Source organism: Talpa occidentalis, unplaced genomic scaffold (genome assembly GCF_014898055.3).
Source record: "Talpa occidentalis isolate TD23 unplaced genomic scaffold, MPIMG_talOcc4v2.1 talOcc4.13, whole genome shotgun sequence".
In the NCBI taxonomy this organism is placed as follows: Eukaryota; Metazoa; Chordata; class Mammalia; order Eulipotyphla; family Talpidae; genus Talpa; species Talpa occidentalis.
Genome location: NW_023601322.1, coordinates 94561610 through 94580109, shown reverse-complemented (window position 1 = coordinate 94580109; position 18500 = coordinate 94561610). Strand labels below are relative to the sequence as shown.

At 39.5% G+C, this 18500-nt stretch overlaps 1 protein-coding gene across 1 annotated transcript in view; it reads left to right on the top strand.

Annotated features, from left to right (window-relative positions):
* AP1AR (adaptor related protein complex 1 associated regulatory protein) overlaps positions 1 to 18500 on the top strand; it is a 38184-nt gene that overhangs the window by 13414 nt on the left and 6270 nt on the right. The window contains exons 2-8 of the mRNA XM_037509546.2: positions 6749 to 6797; positions 8284 to 8310; positions 10317 to 10342; positions 13395 to 13491; positions 14599 to 14697; positions 16992 to 17050; positions 17735 to 17808. Coding sequence (XP_037365443.1) covers positions 6749 to 6797; positions 8284 to 8310; positions 10317 to 10342; positions 13395 to 13491; positions 14599 to 14697; positions 16992 to 17050; positions 17735 to 17808 — 431 coding nt within the window. The remainder of the gene's footprint in view (positions 1 to 6748; positions 6798 to 8283; positions 8311 to 10316; positions 10343 to 13394; positions 13492 to 14598; positions 14698 to 16991; positions 17051 to 17734; positions 17809 to 18500) is intronic.

Below are 18500 nucleotides of genomic sequence, written 5' to 3'. Positions count from 1 at the left end.
ACGGAAGAGGTCTGCGCCATGTGGGTCAGCTCCCTGGCCAGGAAAGGAACTATTGCTGCAGTGGCTACTGATAGCTTCATTGTGCTGAAACTTAACCCCTGCACTACCAGGGAGACCTAAATCCAGTGTATTTTTGACACCTGATGCTCAGTGGAGACGTAACCACATTTCAAGTGCTCTGGAGCCACACATGACTCACGGCTCTCATGGTGGGCAGAGCAGATCCACCCAGTGAACTTACAGCACCTGATGGCATTGCCGTGGAAGGAAATATACGTAAAATCCACTTACAGACCTAGCTCATATGTGCATCACATTGTAGATACTTAGCAAATGCAAGACTCTCCTTGTGCTCCCTGTATACCTCGTTCTACTTTGGGTTTGCAGCATTGTGTAGTTGGAAGCTTCAAGTCAATAAAACAGTGGTTTTTGTTTTTCAAATTGAAGAAAAACCAGTTCTTGTTATTTCTCTAAAGAATACTTACTAAAGAGTAAGATCTTTGCAACAGACATTACCCTTCTACGCATTTTTCCTTTCCCTAGTCTAACATTTAGCTTTCATGAACATTGTTAGCAATGTACTTCTAATGAGTTGGTACCAAGTTTCTGGTTTTAGGCTATGATCCAACTTCTTTTTATCTCATTTTCCTCTCCTCTTTTTTAATGGTGCCTCTTGTACACTCTGAAGAAAATACTACAGCCAGGAGCTAGTACTATAAACGAAGTATTACTGTGCAGGACTTGGAAGTTTTGTTGTCCCATTAATACATAGTAATTTTTTTTTCCATCTTAACTCGGTGTTTACTTTTTTTTTTTTTAATTACATAGTAATTTTGGTAACAGCAGGTCAGATGTAGAAAAACCAAAGGCAGGTTTAATAATTAAAAGTAAAAAATATAGCACTTCCCCAGTGGCGCAGGGGGTTAAGCACAGCACTCTGAAGCAGTCCGTAGCCTCTGCAGCACGAGTTCGATCCCTGGCCGGCCAGGCAGCTTCCCACATGGTGTGGTAGACCTCTCCTGACTCACCTGCTCACCTCAGCAGTGTACTTCAGTCTATCTGCCTGTTCTGTTCCCCACTCTGTCTCTTATGAATCCTTTCACCCCCCTGCACCTCTGGCTTGTACCCCCAGCTCTTGTATACATAAATAAATCCTTAAAAATAAATAAATATAGATGTCCAGGAACTATATAGTACTTGCTTATTCAAATAAGGCCATTCTTTCACTGTGAATAAAATATTTTAGGGTGGAGGTGCTTAGTAAAGAATCAGTACAAAGTTAGTATTGCATTTCAAGTAACCTGTCACTTGGACTATTACCCAGCACTGGGCCAGAAACAGCTCAGTTCCTTGAGCTGGAGACTCTTCTACAGTCATTGGATGAACCTGCCAATATTTGCTTCTCTGTTTTCTGTTCTTTCATTCCTTCTACTTAACACATCCTTTTTTAAGATGTTCTCTTATTAAGAGTTCAGGCTCCGAAGCCATTCTCCTTCCTTAATGTAAACTTAATTTGTCAAATAACTGATCCATTGTGTAGCTTTTATTATTTTAACTTTTGTTTCCTGTATTTCAAACTAAGGGGAGATAACTCACTCCTCTCTGTCCAGAAATAGACCGTACTTCTATTTCTGCACAGTGATTAGAAGTAAAATCCTTAAAAACAATAGGCACATATAAGTATGGGGAATAATATGAAAAATATGTTTGGAAGGGAGAAATTGCTGGCACTGAATTTTTGTCTTCCAACCTTCCTTGGGATGAGAAGAAGAATTTATTGGGTGTAAGTCAAGGAAGAAAAGAAGAGTAATCAGAGATTGGGATATAGCCACAGGGTTAGTTATGAAAAGTACTGGAGGGGCGTCAGGACTGATGTTCATAATAATGCTCTAGACTTGGAACTTTAAAAGAGGTCTCTCACCCAGACTCTTGACTGTTTGATGTCAAGGGCAAGGCATCCACAAACAGACCTGCTCCTTCTCCAGCCTTCTTCATCTCCATAAATGGCAGTCTCCACTCCTCAAGTTGTTCAGACCAAACACTTAGGAGACATCCTTGATTCTTACTTTTTACATGAACTCCTAAGTTAATACATTGGCAACTCCTGCAGCATTTTTCTCCCCCAGAACTACTTCTCATTAATTCTACTTGGTGATCCTAAGTAATATCATTTCTTTGTTGTTCTATTTCAGAATGTCCTAACTGGCCTCTTAATATGTCAGATCATCTATCTGTTTACAATCTTCAGCACCTTTTTTTTTTTTTTAAGTTGAAATAACAATGTGTTATAACATTTATGTGTTTCAGGGGTGTATCATTGCCCCTTAAAGTTCTTACAGCACTAATTCTTAAGGAAAGGTAGAATTGAAAAATCATGATTTTGTATCCTTTAATGTAATAATGGAGCTGAGCATTGATTGTCAGTGGATGGTAAACCATTTGGGAAAAGGTTAATGTGGAGCTTTATAATGGATGGATAGGCTGAGGATACCTGAGCCTACAGATCAATCTTAGTGTCAGTAAAAGTGGTGCAAACAAAAACAGAGTTCCTCATAATTTGATTCATTACAACTGCCGGATATGAAGAATTCTTACCTAAAGAAATCTCACTCAATATAATCAAATTGCCAGTATGTAGAAAACAGAGAATAAAGAATTAACACCCAAAGGGGGAAAAAATCAGCCGAATCTTGGGAGTGAAGAATTCTATAGAACAAATGACAGTATTTCTTCAACAAAATCAGTGGCATGAGAAAAGCTGTGAAAGGAAGATTGTTGAGACAAAAAGCAAATACAGTTATGGGTGAAAATAGGCAGCAGTGCAGTAATGGAGGTGTCAGAACGTTTGTGTATTGTCTCTGTGGAGTGCTGGCTCGTTGGTGTCCGTCATTCATGTGCTCAAGCCAGGGCGTCAGTCCTGTTTTTAAGTTCTGAAGTTACAGTGGTCAATGAGACAGACAAGGTATCTCACCTGACGGGTTGTTTCAGATAGAAGCCCCCTAAGCTAATGCAGGGTGTAGCCCTTGTATGAACTCTGGTTTGAATGAGTCATGTGTAAAAGTATAATCAGGGAAATTGAAATATGGACTGAGAAATATTATAAAATTACTTTTTATTTTGCTAGGTATGATAATGACAAAGTGGTTTAGGTTTTTTAAAAAAAGGTTCTTAACAACTAGAGATGCAAATGGCAGAAAGGGTAAGGTAACATTTCTTGGATTGACTTTAAAATATTCTCCCAAAACAGAACATGGTGCTGGTTCACAGATGATGTTCTGCTTGGTGAAGCGGGAGAATGATGGGGACTATAAAGATGTAAGGGGGAAAAAAATGTAGTTAATAAAAACTTTAAAAATATTCTCCCAAAATAAAATGAGGGATTGGTACAAATAAGATCAGGAATATGGTAACTTTCTAAACTGGGTGGTGGGTATCACTCCATCTACTTTTTACATACTTGAAATTTTTCATGATTTTTTTTAAAAACAAAAAAGGTAAATGCCAAAGACTGAAACCTCTTCTGTGAATTCTCCTTGAGAATAAAATGCAACCTCCTTCCCAGAGCTTACACACGGTTCTGGTCTGGCACTGGCTAGCCCTCAGGCCTCATCTCCTTTTCCAGCCTGTCGGGGACCCCAGCTTTTTAGAATATGCCAAGCATCATTTTGCTTCAGAACCTGTGTGTTTGTTTTCCCTCTGCTTGACCTCGTGTCCTCCACTTACGTCACTACCTGACTCTGTCATTTCCTCGGGGGTCTTTGTTCCATCTTGCTTTAGCAGAATGACCTCTCCAGCCAACCACCGGCTATAAAATCACCACCCTCTCCCAATAGCGCTGGTCTTGTTACTCTGAGGCATTTCTGTCATAGTAGCTGTCACCACGTGGTGCATTTATCTGCATGTTTCTTGTTACTCTCCTCACGAGTGTTAGCTGCAAAGTGGCAGGTGGCTGGCTGTTTCTGGGCAGTTGTGATGCCCTCACCAGGATTCCTGGCTCCACGTTGATTGGAGAAGTGTCTCCTTTCCCTCTACCTTCTTCCCCCTCCCTGCACCCTCCTCCTCACCTCGGAGGAAAGACAGGATTGAACAGAACTGTTCGGTAAAAATCATAAAACATTTGTTTATTCATTAGGGGACACCAAGAGATTTGTATTCCAGATTTCTGAAGCTTTAAGCCTTTCCAATATGATGCAAAGATTTGGATTTAATTTGTTTCACTTGCAGCTAGAGTGACGGACGGCTCTGACGCTGAAATGCTACCTTTCAAGCGGTTGTCTCTCTCATTCCTTTTAAAACATGCACAGTGGTTCTCAACTTCTTTTCCAGTACCTCCCTGGATAAAGCTCTTCTAATAAAAATGTTATATCTGAGTTTGCCAAATTGAGTATTTAATCCGTCAATATAATCTTAGCATCCGTGGCTTTAGGAGTCAATACGTGCCCTTTGTGAACAATAAGGGCCAATCTAATGTGTCTTAAAAGGGAAGGTTGAGCTTTTTCCCAAAGTTATTTTGCTTTTCTGTTTACCTTCCATTTTAATAATAATACACTCAGGGCCCTCTTTTTAATTAGCTTTTTTTGCCATTCTGTCACTTAGACTTGTTTGTTAGTCAAGACTTTGGTTGTGGGGACAGGAACCGAAATCAAGCTATGTTGGGCCGAAGTTGGGATTTCTTTTGTTTTCCCCCAAAGATTTATTTTATTTATACAAGAGCCGGGGTGCAGGCCAGATGCGCGGGAGGGTGAAAGGATTCACCAGAGACAGGGCGGGGAGCAGCACAGGCAGGCGGGCCGAAATATACTGCTGAGGGGAGCAGTGGGCGAGACAGGAGAGGTCTGTTCGCCATGTGGGTTGCTCCAAGGCTGGCAGGGATCGAACCAGCACTGCTGAGGCTGCGGACAGCTTCACAGCGCTGTGCTTAACCGCCTGTGCCACCAGGGAGGCCCAGAAGTTGGGATTTCTTATAAAGATACTCAGTTTGTTGAGTACTGAGCTGTGGGAGGGTAGGGATGCAGCCCGGCCCCTGCGAGGACGGTAGTGCTGTCGCAGCACTCATTCGATTGATTTCATTCCTCTCTTCACTATTGTCCGAAGCACCACTCCTGGCCTGTAGCTCTCAGAAGCTGCTGTGTCTGTTTAGCCTCCGTAGCACCCTGAACCAATCAAATGAGGGCTCGGGTGGCTGTGGTCTAGCAGGGTCAGAAGCTGGGGGTCCATCCTGCAGGAGCACAATCATCGTCACCAGTCAGATGTGCATGCAAGGGACAGGAAAGTGGGAGACGTGTGTAACAGACAACACCTTGGGTTTCTGCTGAAGCTATAGAGTAATGTATACCCAGGCAGCACACAGCGTTCTGCCCTCTCGTGTAGGGTCACAGTGAACAATTACCTCTCAGTGAGCACGGTGAACCCCTTAGCTTTAGGCTTTGCTTCAACAGTGATGTCATACTGATGACTTCGCAGAAATACTTAGTGCTACTGAACTTTATTTCATTATTCAGTTATACCACTGAGTAAGTCTGAAAGGGGAAATAGATTAATGAGAGACAGCCTCCACTCGGGAGAGAGTATGATGGTTGCAGGGGGAGACGCTTGAGACCCTTTCAGCATCAGTCCTTACCCCAGAACACAGTGTTTGACTCTTTTCTGGTGTGCCCTGGGGAATGGGGAGGGTAACAGAAAGGGGACGAGGGATGCATAGAGAATTAAAGACACCGTTTATACTGGATATGTCCCATGAATTATTAGATCTGTGGAATGACAATACCAGCTCCTCTGTATTTTACCCATGATCTCCTAGTGGGCAATAAAACAGCTTCACATGTGTTGTCAGATAAAGGTTATACCAGGAAGAAGAGTTTCATTGCTCTTTTTATTCATGTTAAAATTTAGTGACGCTAATATGTTATTCACTAAGCCTGTCCGCTCCCCTCCCTCCATACTTACAAATCTAATACAGAGCCTTGTGACCTGTCCTGACCGTGGGATTCTTCATGTCTCTTAAAAAGCAGCTTTCTGTGCAAGAATCCTGGCGCATTAGGAGCCCTCAGTGTGATTTTAGATCCCCATGGGGAGAGGGGGAGCCCTCTCCTCCACTTTTGGTAGCCCTAGCAGCAACCACACTGTAAGTGAAGTCTAATCATGTCTTGGCACCTAGTAGTGAAGATACTGAGTAGCTCTGACATACACCACTTGCCCTCCTGTAGTTGTTAAAGAACATCTTCCAAGCAAATAAAAGGGAGGAGATGCTGCCATCCAGAGATGGCCCTCTGAACATAGTGGCCTCTATCCTTTTTTTAAAAAAATATATCTTTTGTTGAACTACCACTATTTTACTTTTTTTTTAAAGATATATTTATTTATTTATGCAAGCACTGAGTACAGTCAGAAGCGCGGGAGGGTGAGAGAATTCACCAGAGCCAGAGTGGAGAGCAGAACAGGCAGAAGGACCAAAGTACACTGCTGAGGGGAGCAGCGGGCGGCAGGAGAGGTCTGCGAGCAATGTAGGACCCTCCTCCTGTGGCCCAGGAGCAGCCGGGGAGCGAACTGGTGCTGCAGAGGCTGCGGGCAGCTTCGCAACCCAGCGCTCAACCGCTGTGCCACCGGGGAGGCCCTGGTAGTTCCTTCTTATGAGATACTTTATTTTAGAGAATTTAAAGTTGCTCTTGAGAAAGTGTTTTTATCCTACTGTGTTAAATCAGTTTTAGAATTGTGACTTTTAAAGTTGTTTTTCTGTTTTTATTCCCAGATCCAAGTATTTTAGGACATGCTCAAGAGGTGAGCATTTAACTATAGAGGTAAGTAGAGTCATGAATTTGATTATGTTAGAAGTTCCTTCTGGAGGGCAGGAGAGCTTTTTGTGTGTGTGTTTCTTTAATTAAGAGGAAAGAATCTCGACCTAAATTTAGTATACACTGTTTATATTTCCATCTTACTGATGCTTGTAAAGAGGGAAAGGATGGGGTAGTTGAGGGAAGGGTAAATAAGGACAAGTTTGCAAAGGATTCTGGAGCTGTTTGAATAAAATTGTTACTTCTACTGAAGAAGTGGTGGTTTTTTATTCCAACTCTCCACAACTCAGATAGGGAGTATTCTTCTGTCACTAACACTGCTTGAGTGAGCAGTGATTCTACAGACAGAGGGTTGACCTGCCCCAGTAGAGAGGTGTAGCAAATCAAAGCAGGAGGTTGATTCTAAGCAACTCCATAGCAGAATCAGAGTGCTTTTTCTTTGTATGTAAAACACAATAATGGAATATAGCATTTACTCAGTCTCTGTTAGCTTCTGGCTTTTCCTCCAGAACTTTATGAGTTTTATTACACTACTACCTGTTAGCAGTCACCTTGTTTTGTGGAGGCTTAGACTGGTGAAGAAACTATGCTTAGTATATACCCTGTAAGTAGCAGACCCTGAATTGTACTCCAAAACTGACTTCAAAGTTTTTACATTTGTACTGTACTGCCTTCTATATTAGATGAGAAAGCATGTAAGCCAGAAATTATTTTTAAAAAGTAGGACAAGCCAATACAAAAAATAAGCTCAAGATAGTATTTTGAAAGCGCTCTAAGCCATCTTTTCAGAGTGCTGTATCTTCCAGACCTTTTAAATTCATTGTTTTCTTGATCTTAAGGCATTATTATCAATAAAACACTTTCCTTTCTTTCAAGTGGTTATTTGTTAAAGCATATTTAAAACAGATAACAATAAAATGTAATGATGATTTTCATTAGTCCTTTGGGCATAATGGCATTCCTCACGTTGTGACTGACTTGCTTACATTCCTACCTCTAGAGAGACTCGGTGTTTGGGAGTAGTGACTGTGAACTGGTAGATTTCGAACATACCTGAGCAAATAGATGAATAGATAGAAACAATATAAGAGAAATTCTTATTTCTATCATTTAATCCATGTTCCTTGAAAAGTTTCCTTTGCAGAACATTCAGTAATTTGTCCTGAACTTTAGAAAATCTTCTCAATGTAGCTTTAAAACACCCATATAAAATACTGTATTCACGTGGAAGTTTTAGCTTGTCAGTTTCTTATTTATGTAGAAAATTGCTATAATTCTACTTGTTTCTCCTATCAAGTCATAAAGAAAAATTGATTGTTTTGGTTATTTTGTAGGACTGTTGAATATATCTAATTAACATAAAAAACCACTTGATGTATGTATCTTTAACATATCAAGGTATATTGCTATTGAAGTGAAAAAGTCTTAGATCTTTTGATGAGTGCTCTGTACCTTGGACATCCTGCTAACACTTGCTTTCTTGTTCTTTCAGTTTGAGAACCTAGTAGAAAGTGATGAAGTAAGTATTACCATGTTTGTTCTCATCAGTCATCTCTTTGGTTCTGACAATTACTCCTAAAATTTTTCTTTCCATTTAGAATTGTTTTTTGCTTTATATTTTTGCTTTTCACTCATTTCTTTTACTAATTTGTTTATCATATAATTCAGAATCTTTACTGTATTATATGTAATACTGTGTATAGTTATATACTAATTGAAACAGATTTTTAAAGCATCCCGTAAAACTCGAGGAACTTTCAAAAAGGCTATTTTGCCACTGATTAGGTAAAATTCACAATCTAGAGTAGACCCATTCTTTAGCCCCAGTTGTGGAAATTTTAAAGAGTGGAGTGTATTGATGTTCAATTTATAATTCATGTTTGACTTTAGCCTCTATTTTATCAGTTACTGTTTTTGTTAATTTTTTCCATTTAATCTCATCTAAAAATCAGTCAATTTTAAGATGCCTGCCACGTACAGAAATGTTAAAATATGGAAAACAAAAGGCACATTTTAATATCAATGAAATGCATGTGCATTTCTTAAGTACTGCCATCATTAGAAGAGATTTTGTTTGTTAGTTTTCAACTTCACTAAACTAATTTCTTGAGTTTGTGCAAATTTAACCACTTTTGGGCCAACTTTTCACATATTTAGGATGAATTAGACTAGAGGATCACTGAGAAATTTCACCTTCTGTTATTTTTTGTTTTCTGAAGAAAGAGGGAAACATCAAAAAATATTATTATTGAGCCCAGCATTTCCATGTGTTGGACAGAATTTTATTCTAAAAGTATAAATGAGCTTATTGATCTGAAAGATCTATTGTTAAAGAAAATTATTTAAACATGCTTAACTCAGCATTTCCAGATTAATTTGAGTATCAATTTTTTTTAAAAATAATATTGCATTATTGCATATTTATTGTCATCTGGTAAAACACCTTTGAGGAACTGTCTTGACCTTTTGTATTCCCAGTAAAATTTCTCCCAAATACTTTGATGTTTCATAGGACTTAGTTTTTTTCCCTTTTCAAAAGGTCACTTTAATTTCTCTGTATTTTTTAAACACGTGCAAGCAAACACTTATCATGCTATTTTTAAGGTCTCTAATAAATGCTAAATGTAGGCGTTCTTTCAGCCTTCAGCATCATTCCTCTCAGCTCCAACCTGCTTTTTAAAAGAATTAGTGGTCCTGCGTATGTTCCTAAGGTGCTTTTTGGTTGAGTTTCTGCTTGCTTAATTCTTAAGTTTTCATTTTTGCTAACCAGGACTATATTCCCTCTTTTGTGTCATAGTTTGTATTTGGTTTGGTGGGGCTATTTCCTAAATTTGTATGAACCATTTCTTGCTGTTACTTAGCATGTAACAGAGACACACGAACCCACATCTTGGAAATAATTATGGTCTGCTTTGAGGGAACAAAACTCTAGGTAATTCCCTAATCCTATAAAAGAAAATACAGTTGATTCTCATTATTCATGATAGTTTGCTGCTGCAAAGTCATAAATGCTGAATTAGCAAATACTGTCGCTGAGTCAGGTTCCTGCAAGCCTCTCATCACGTTTTTTTGTAAACTTATCAGTGTATGCCCTTGTTTTATGTTGTCTGACACCTTATTTTCACATACATTATTGATCCATTAGCTTTGAACTCAGAGCCACCAGCACTGTAACTCACCTCTGAATGCACACCCCTGTATTCTCCTTCAGTACAAGTCTAAGAATGACCACACAGTACTATCAGTCCAACCCTGGAGGTACATTTGGTATGGAATAAATATCTGTTAGAAAAAAACAAGAAATGTCCATAAATTGCTTGTCATAAATATAAGCACTGTTGTAACCTACATTTTGCCTTTGAGAAATAGATATTAAAGCTGTTTGTTTACATCTTTAGTAATGAAATTTATTCATGGATAAAAATAGATGAGTCAAAAATATTTTGACTAAATGAAAACTTAATTGGTTTGTTTTAAATGGAATTCATGTAGTGAAATTTCTTTAATTGTTTAATTTTTGTACAGGGGGAAAGCCCGGGAAGCAGTCATAGGTAAGACTTTAAAAACAAACACTACTTCAGTGTGAACGCGAAGCCCCCTAAGCTTCCAGGCTGCGTCTTTAGCTTCCTTTTGAGGCATTTCAGGACCTTAGTTTTTCTCTTTCATAAGATGGAGGCAAACTATACATATTTCAAAATACCATTTTGAACATGAAAGTACTTAATGTACATAAGCATCCAGATGTTTTCCAATTAACCCTAGATTATGTATTTTTAGTTTTTTTTAAACTATTTAAATGTTGGTAAATACATTTTAAAAAATTTTAAACTTTATCCATCTTTCCCTTATGACATTCTAAAATTTGTTTTACTATTCACAAGTTTTTTACATCTTTCTGTAGTAACTAGAACAGCGATATTCTATTTAAATAGCCTCTTCATATTGTTTTAAAGTTACACGAGCTACTAGAAAAAGAACCATCTATCTTTTACTCAGAAGAGAATTGTTCATATTAAGAGACTTTTTATATACTGTTTCATATTTTGTATGTATGTTCTTTACCTTTTTATTTAGCAGACATTTATTAAGCAACTATTACATGTCAGGTACAGTGCTAGACACAGGGATTAAAAAATTAGATATGAGCTCTACTTTACAAGACAGATTGTCCTGATCAGAGAGCTAGTTCCTGGAGATGACTGTTTCAATATGTGGGGGAAAAAACATTTTAATAGCACTTATAAAACTTGTTAGGAAGGAGAGGCCTTTTGCACAAAATCTGTAATGGAAATATGTCCATATAGACTTCTGTAAGGTGATGACGCAGGTATTGTTACTTGAAGGGTTGGCTGGTGGTAACTTTCCCAAGGAGAGCAGTCCAGACAGAAGTTGCACCACCAGAGTGGGAGAACTGACTAGAGAGAGATGCAAAGGGGGAGTTTGCACAGTGATGGAACGGCTGTTTCTTACAGTTACGTGAGTTGTCAGAGCTTAATGAACTGACACTTAAAATTTGTATTTAATTTTGAAAAACTGAAAAGAAAAAAAGGAGGGGCTCAGGAAAGAAGTCACGGCTAAAGGAAGAAAACTAGGAGACATTACTATGTGTGTGGCTGGTTAAACCTTGGTCATATTGATTGCCGGCCTGAGTGTGGGTATGAGGAGGAGTGAGGTATTTGGAGCGTGAAGAGAGCAGGGATCTGAGAACCGAAAAGTCAGAAGGGGAATCTGAAGAAAGCCAAACAGCGTGGGCAAAGTGTCCATCAGGAGGACTTGGGGAACCAGGGTGGGGTGGAGACCGTCTGGCCAAGAGAGGGAGCAGAGGGGACGCCAGCATTAGAACGTCCAGCTGTCTGTTGTATTTGGCAACATGGATGCCATCGATTACTTTTGCTGCAATTACTGAGTGATGCAAGCAGAGGTGGACCCCAGGGAAAGGTTGAGTGAAGGGGCAGGTAAGGACAGAGAAGGCAGGAGAAGACTCCGTGAGTCTGTCTGACTTCACTGCTTACTGTGTGACTGACCTCAACATAGTCTCACTTTCCTCATATGTGTAATCTCTATTCCTTTTTTCCCTGAAGATTTATTTTTATTTATTTATGCATATAAGAACTGGGGTATAGGCCGGAGGTGCAGAGTGGGAGTAGGGGGAGGTATGAGAGGATTCACCAGAGGCAGAGCGGGGAACAGAACAGGCAGACTGACGAAATACACTGCTGAGGGGAGCAGCAGGTGAGTCAGGAGAGTTCTGCTGCGCCTTGTGGGTCAGCTCCCTGGCCAGGGATCGAACTCATGCCACAGTGACTGGCTAAATAGCTTGATAATGCTAAGACTTTAACTCCCTTGTGCCACCTAGGAGGCCCTCTAGATCTCATTCTAGGGGCTTTGTGAAGATTAAAATTATTTTAATACAAGTAAAGCAAAAAGAGTAGAATCTGACTCTTCATAACTATATTGATATTATGCATTTAATTTAGGAATTTTGATTGAAATAGATGGAGAATGAGGGAGTAGTAGCTAGAGATAAGAACAAGTCAGATGAAGGTTTTTCCTGTTTTCTTTCTTACCTTCGTTTTTTCCTGTCCATCCTTCACATGGAAGAGAGGTGAAAACAGACACACACACACACACACACAAAAAGAATAGACTGAAAGTGAAGGAGAGATTCAAATTGATGGAGCAGTGCCTCAGAAAATTCTCTGGAGTGGGCAGATGAATAAGAGTGTAAGTGTATCCCATAACCTTGGACATGTTTGGGAATGGCTCCTCTTCAGAGGACTGAGAAGAATCAAGAGAATAGACATGAGTGAGAGATGTGGCAAGAAGTTGAGAAGAGGATGCTCTGCCTTTCTCAGAGTGAGGCGAAACCTTTTGAGAGAGATTTTGAATGAGGAACTTCAGAGTACGTGGCGCTTGATTTTGACGTAGTTAGTGTGGGATGTGAGGTAGTGTGGGGTGCTCTTGAGTGTGGTTGCTGGATTTTCTCCAGCAGTTCTCAGCAGGGAAAGCTAATCATGGAAAAATGCAAGATCACAGACGGGGGGACCTGGGTGAAATGCCACAGTGATAGGAGTGGGAGAAGGTGTCTGTGAGTCAGAAAGTAGTTCCAGAGCCCTCGTGTCACATTGGCTGTTAGAGAAGTGAGGTCAGGCGATGATCGTGCCAGAGAGGCAGCACGACATGGCCTGGATGGAAGGCCTGGGGTGGTCAGAGTGACGTAGCAGGACAGATGGGGTCCTGGTGTGAGTGAGGGCCAAGGTCAGGGTGTACAGTGCTGAAGCTTATAGCTTCTGATGGACGTTGGGGTCTGGTTACATATCTGAAGCAGAGCCAGAGTGAAGACCGGTGGAGTTCACATTTCTTAAATCGTGGTTGTGGTACAAGGAATTCTCTAACAATGTGTCTATTTATTCAACTTTCTACCAAGGTTTAGCCCATGTGACAATGTACTTCCACTCTTAACAACTGGACCAGCATCAGATTGCATGAATACATCTTGACAGTGAAAATTTCAGTTTTTCACTTGTTTTATGTGTTTTTTTATTTTAATTCAGACATCAGAAGCCTCTTTTTATTTTTTCCCCCTTTCCTTTTTCTCTATAGGCCTCTTACCGAGGAAGAAATCATTGACCTAAGAGAGAGGCATTATGATTCCATTGCTGAAAAACAGAAACATCTGGATATGAAAATTCAAAAGGAGGTGGATCGTCTTTTATATCTGTTATTGTAAAGCTGCTAATGTAGAGGGGAAAGTTCTTTCCCTTACATTTATCATCAATTCTAGTATTAAATAATATGTTTTATAGGAACAGGCATTGACCTATATCTAGATATGTACAGATGAAAATTATTAAGAAGTAAACAAGTTAGAACTTATTATAAGTAGTTCTAGTTTGGTTTAACTTACTAGAAATCATGTTGCCCCCCATAATGAAGTAAATACAATACAATTTTACAGAAACAATTTTTTAATTCTCAAGTAGGGACACCAGCAGGACCCATGCACCTTTGTGTTTAAAACCAACTTTAAAAAATTACCGTTTGACAAATAAATGGGTCTTTTCAAGGCTTTTGTTTGTCTTGCATTTATTTTTTGCTTAGTAACAAAAGGTAGTGCTTCAGACAGTCGTAAATATTTTATTTTAATGTACATGGGGAATTGGCCAGTAATTATAATATTCTGCAGTAGATTGCTAACGTTAGGCTAAAGAAAACCATTCTGTTGAAATTTGAGTTTTAAGTTTGCTTTAACATGTGGTATATCATCATGAAAGCAGTCTATATAACATTACGAATGGCAGGAACTTAAATTTGAAAGTAATTTTTGAACAGATTGCAAGTAATCAGATTCAGGAGATGTCTGCAACAGACATCAGAGACATGAATTTTGTGAAAGCTTATTTCACTTTGGCTGACAGCAGTGTGATGGGCCTTAGTGCGGAAGATTCTGGATTGAGGGCCAGAACCATCAGGCTAGTCAGGATGACAGTTGTGGGAGCATTGGTGAGAAAGAAGAGCTCTGCACGCTCCAAAGAGAGAAACATATTTATACACATTGGATGCTGCTACCTCATAACTCACCTTCTGAAGAATCCTGTAATATGTGGAGGTCATTTGAGTCCTTTTGTGAGAGGGAAAATCGAAATGAGAAATCATAAAAATTTCAATTCTCTTAGATGCTGTGTAGAGGTCAATTATTTTTTTAAATAATTTATTTTTTATTTGGTAAGTAGAAAATCATTTTCTCTTTAGAGCAGTCAGACAGGTTCTGATTTTTGTTAATCCTTATTGTTTTGTTCATGCACAGTTAGCCTTACAAGAAGAGAAGTTAAGACTAGAAGAAGAAGCTTTACACGCTGAACAGCGTAAAGCAGCCAGGGCAGCAAAGCAGCGAAAGCTCCTGGAGGTGAGGGGGAGACCCCAGCAGACATTAGGGCTTCTCTGCTCCTGATTTCCTCTGACAGATCTTTGTTGGGACTTTGCTTTCCCCCTAGAATTGAGGGCTTCTTGTTTAACCACAGGTGTATTTATCTATGTATTTAGGATTTTTAAAGGCAGATTAATTGGGTTTTAAGGGTTAGAAATAACATCAAATTATATGCTCCATGTGACAGTGCCAGTTAGCTTTAGATTAGCAGAAGCGAAGTCTTGTTTATCCCAAAGATTAAATTCAGTTTTCAAAAATCCAATATTCTTTTGGAAAAATAAATATACTCTGAGATGGAAGCAGTGCCAAATTTGCCTTTAAATATAACTTCGGGGCCTCCCCAGTGGCGCAGCAGTTGAGCACTGCGCTGCAAAGCTGTCCACAGCCTCTGCAGAGCCGGTTCAATTCCCCGCCGGCCAGGGAGAAACACACATGGCAGGACAGACCTTTCTTGCCTCGCCCACTGCTCCCCTCAGCAGTGTCTTCGGTCCATCTACCTATTCTGCTCCCCGCTCTGTCTCTGGTGAATCCTCTCACCCTCCCGCACATCTGGCTTCTACCCCCGTTCTTGTATAAATAAATAAATAAATAAATCTTTTTTTTTTTTAAAGGAACTTAAAATAAATAAATATAATTTCGACCGCAGTATTTACTGTGTTTTTCTGATTTTTTCTTTTAGACATGTCCTTGAATTGTACTTTCTAGAATCAGGAAAACTGGATGACTTTGCCCTGTAGAGATACTGTATATCTTTCATCTTTATTCTTTTATCTTTGGGAGATTGGGAGCTTGAATTTTGAGAAATCTTTAGCATATCATCCGAAAAGTCGAAGAATATCTTGCCCTGCCATTACTAATACGGCATTATCATATCAGCTACTAATAACAGATATTTCTGGAGTCCTGGCTAAGTGTCAGGAATTGTTCTATGTAGTTTATGTGTTTTGCGTTATTTAATCCTCACAACAGTTACACAAGAGAGGCCGTGTTTTTTTTAAGCCTCATTTTATAGATGAGGAACCCATGGGACGCTTATGATAAGTAACTTGCTTGACGTCCTGCACGTCATAAATGGCAGCATTGGAGTTCAAGTACAGCCATGCTGAGCCAGTGCCCTGCAGCCACACTTCACGTGCAAAACCTCACTACTGTGGCGTGAACAGAAGGTGTGCAAAGATCATGTCACGTGATAATCACTGTGACTTAGAGAAACCGAAAAACCACATCTGTCCTATTGCTGTGTGACTTCTATGTGACCCATGCCCTTTCTCCCTTCCTCTCTCTCTCCCTCCCTCTCTCTCTCTTCCTTCCTTTCTTCCTTCTTCCCTCCTCTCTCTATTCTTTTCTTGATGTTTCAGCAGATCAATTAAATTGTGCGAGGCAGTGCCTTTTTTCTAGTTCTTTTTTTTTAATGAATGCAAAGTATTATTATTTTTTCCGGTTCTAATAGTGAGTGTTTAAAAATTATCTCACCTTCTAAGAAATACTTCTACTAAGAAAGTTTTATAGTGACAATTTAAACAGCTTGTTTTACTGTAATAAATTCTCCTTTTAAAGACTAAAAGTGATCCCTGTGCAGCCTCCATTTGCTTCTGATTTTCTCCAGGGTTCTCTGAATTTTTCCTTTCCTAAGTGGGTATAGGGTCACAAAGCCATTTATGGAGGTGACGCCCCAAACCTGGACTCAGAGAGATACATAGATGTATATCACCCGATGTTTGCAGTTGCCCTCTGAGTTTGGAGGTGAGGGCAGTGTCATAGCACCTGTAATTCAGGGTGTCAAGGATATATGGCTGGGGCCTGTGGAAGCCCCCACTCTGACAGGTCTCCTGAGCTTGTATTTTTATTGTTACTACTACTTTTGAGTCAACTTAGTCAGGGTTCTTCTAAGTCCTTTGTTGCTACTTACTTCAGCCACATTAGAACTTTATAGAGTGTTTTAACAGTTTATTTCTTCTGATCCTTCTCATTACTGGATGTTCTTAGGTGTAATAAGAATACTGAAAACACCAATACATGTTTGTTTTAAACTTTTTTTTTAATACCACCTGGAATATTCTGGCTACTTAAGGACTATGCACTGATAGATTGTAAGACTACCTACACATAAATAACTGAATGTAGAAGTAAACAGTGATGAATTTAAGAAAAAAGATTTCAATCAAATATCCTTTTTAGAAACTAGAAAAAAATATCTCTGGCACTGCATGAATATAATTTCAGAGATGTAATCTTCCAACAGAGTGATTTTATATTGCATTATGTTTCCAAAGCAAGAAAGACAGAGAGTCATGCAGCGATACCATCCTTCCAACAGTGGAGACTGTCACAGGTAAATAGTCAACGTACTTCTTCCTTTTGTGGTAAACAGTGTGTCTTTTCCAAGGAGAACGCAGCTCACCTCTGGATGTTTGTGTGTCTATATTGATGTTTATGTGTTACAACAAAGGAAATTTCTCTTCAAGAGCATGGTTTGTTTTATTACTGAGAACATTGCTCTTAATGTTGGGAAGAGATCACCTCTTACGGAAGGTACTTTACTGCATTTTAAAAAGTGATCTTCTACATAGTGTGCAAAAAAAACTCACTGAATCCCTTGGGTCAACTGTTTGCGCCTGAGTGGTTTGCATTTTCCATACCCCCTCTTTCCTTACAATAACGTTTTTATGTGGTCAGGTTTTGAGGTACACATTTCAGTGTCCCCTTTGCACGAGTGTTTGCTAGTCATACAGATAGCTTTGTTCATGTTTGCCATTACTGCAGATTGTAAAGTTGGACTTCATGGTTAATACTTTGGAGATTCCCGGAGTCTTCCTATTTTTAGCTTATTGCTAACATTAGGAAAATTAAAACCTGTTTCACTGGGTTGTCTCTAACTGTTCAGGGGTGTTGGGTAGACTTTGGTTGTAGATCGATCCTGAGACCAGAGGCCATCACACACTTAAACCTGTATTATGCTGCATCAACCATGAATATATAAATAATTATTTTACTTTTTTTTTTTTTTTTTTTACAGTTCAGGAGCAGAAGATGACTTTGAATCTTGTTTGAGAAATATAAAGTCACAGTATGAAGTTTTTCGAAGTAGTAGTAAGTCTTTTAAAATATTTTGTGTACATTTTAAGTTTATTTCATGCCACATAAAGCAGAAAATTGAAGGTTTTGGCACTGTTTCTATAGAACCCCCTGCCTTTTACAGTTGGGTGGCCCAGATGAATTCATTAACTAGCCCTTATACAATATTATCTTTCCTTTTTTTAGTAGAAATCGGAGCAAAGAAGGAAGCACAGGTTTTTTTTTTTTTTTTTGGTTTTTTTTTTTAAGATTTATTTTTATTTATACAAGAGTTGGGATACAGGCCAGAGTCACGATAGGGTGAAAGGACTCACCAGAGACAGAGTGGGGAGCAGTACAGGCAGACGGACTGAAGACACTGCTGAGGGGAGCAGCGGGCAAGACAGGAGAGGTCTGCTGCACCATGTGGGATTCTCCCTGGCCGGCTGGGAATCAAACCTGCGCTGCGGAGGCTGTGGACAGCTTCACAGCGCTGCGCTCAACCCTCTGCGCCACCGGGGAGGCCCCACAGTTTCTTTCTGCACATCTGGGGAGGGAGTCAAGTACTACTTTACCCATTTCTACTCTGATCCCTTCTTTTTTTCCTCCCAGAAATGGAAGGGGAAAGTGGGAGGAAGTTGTACAAAAGTATACTTATTTTGCATATTAAAAAGATGATGGATAAAAACGAAAGGTTTCTTCCTCTTAAGTGTCAAAAGTCAAAACAT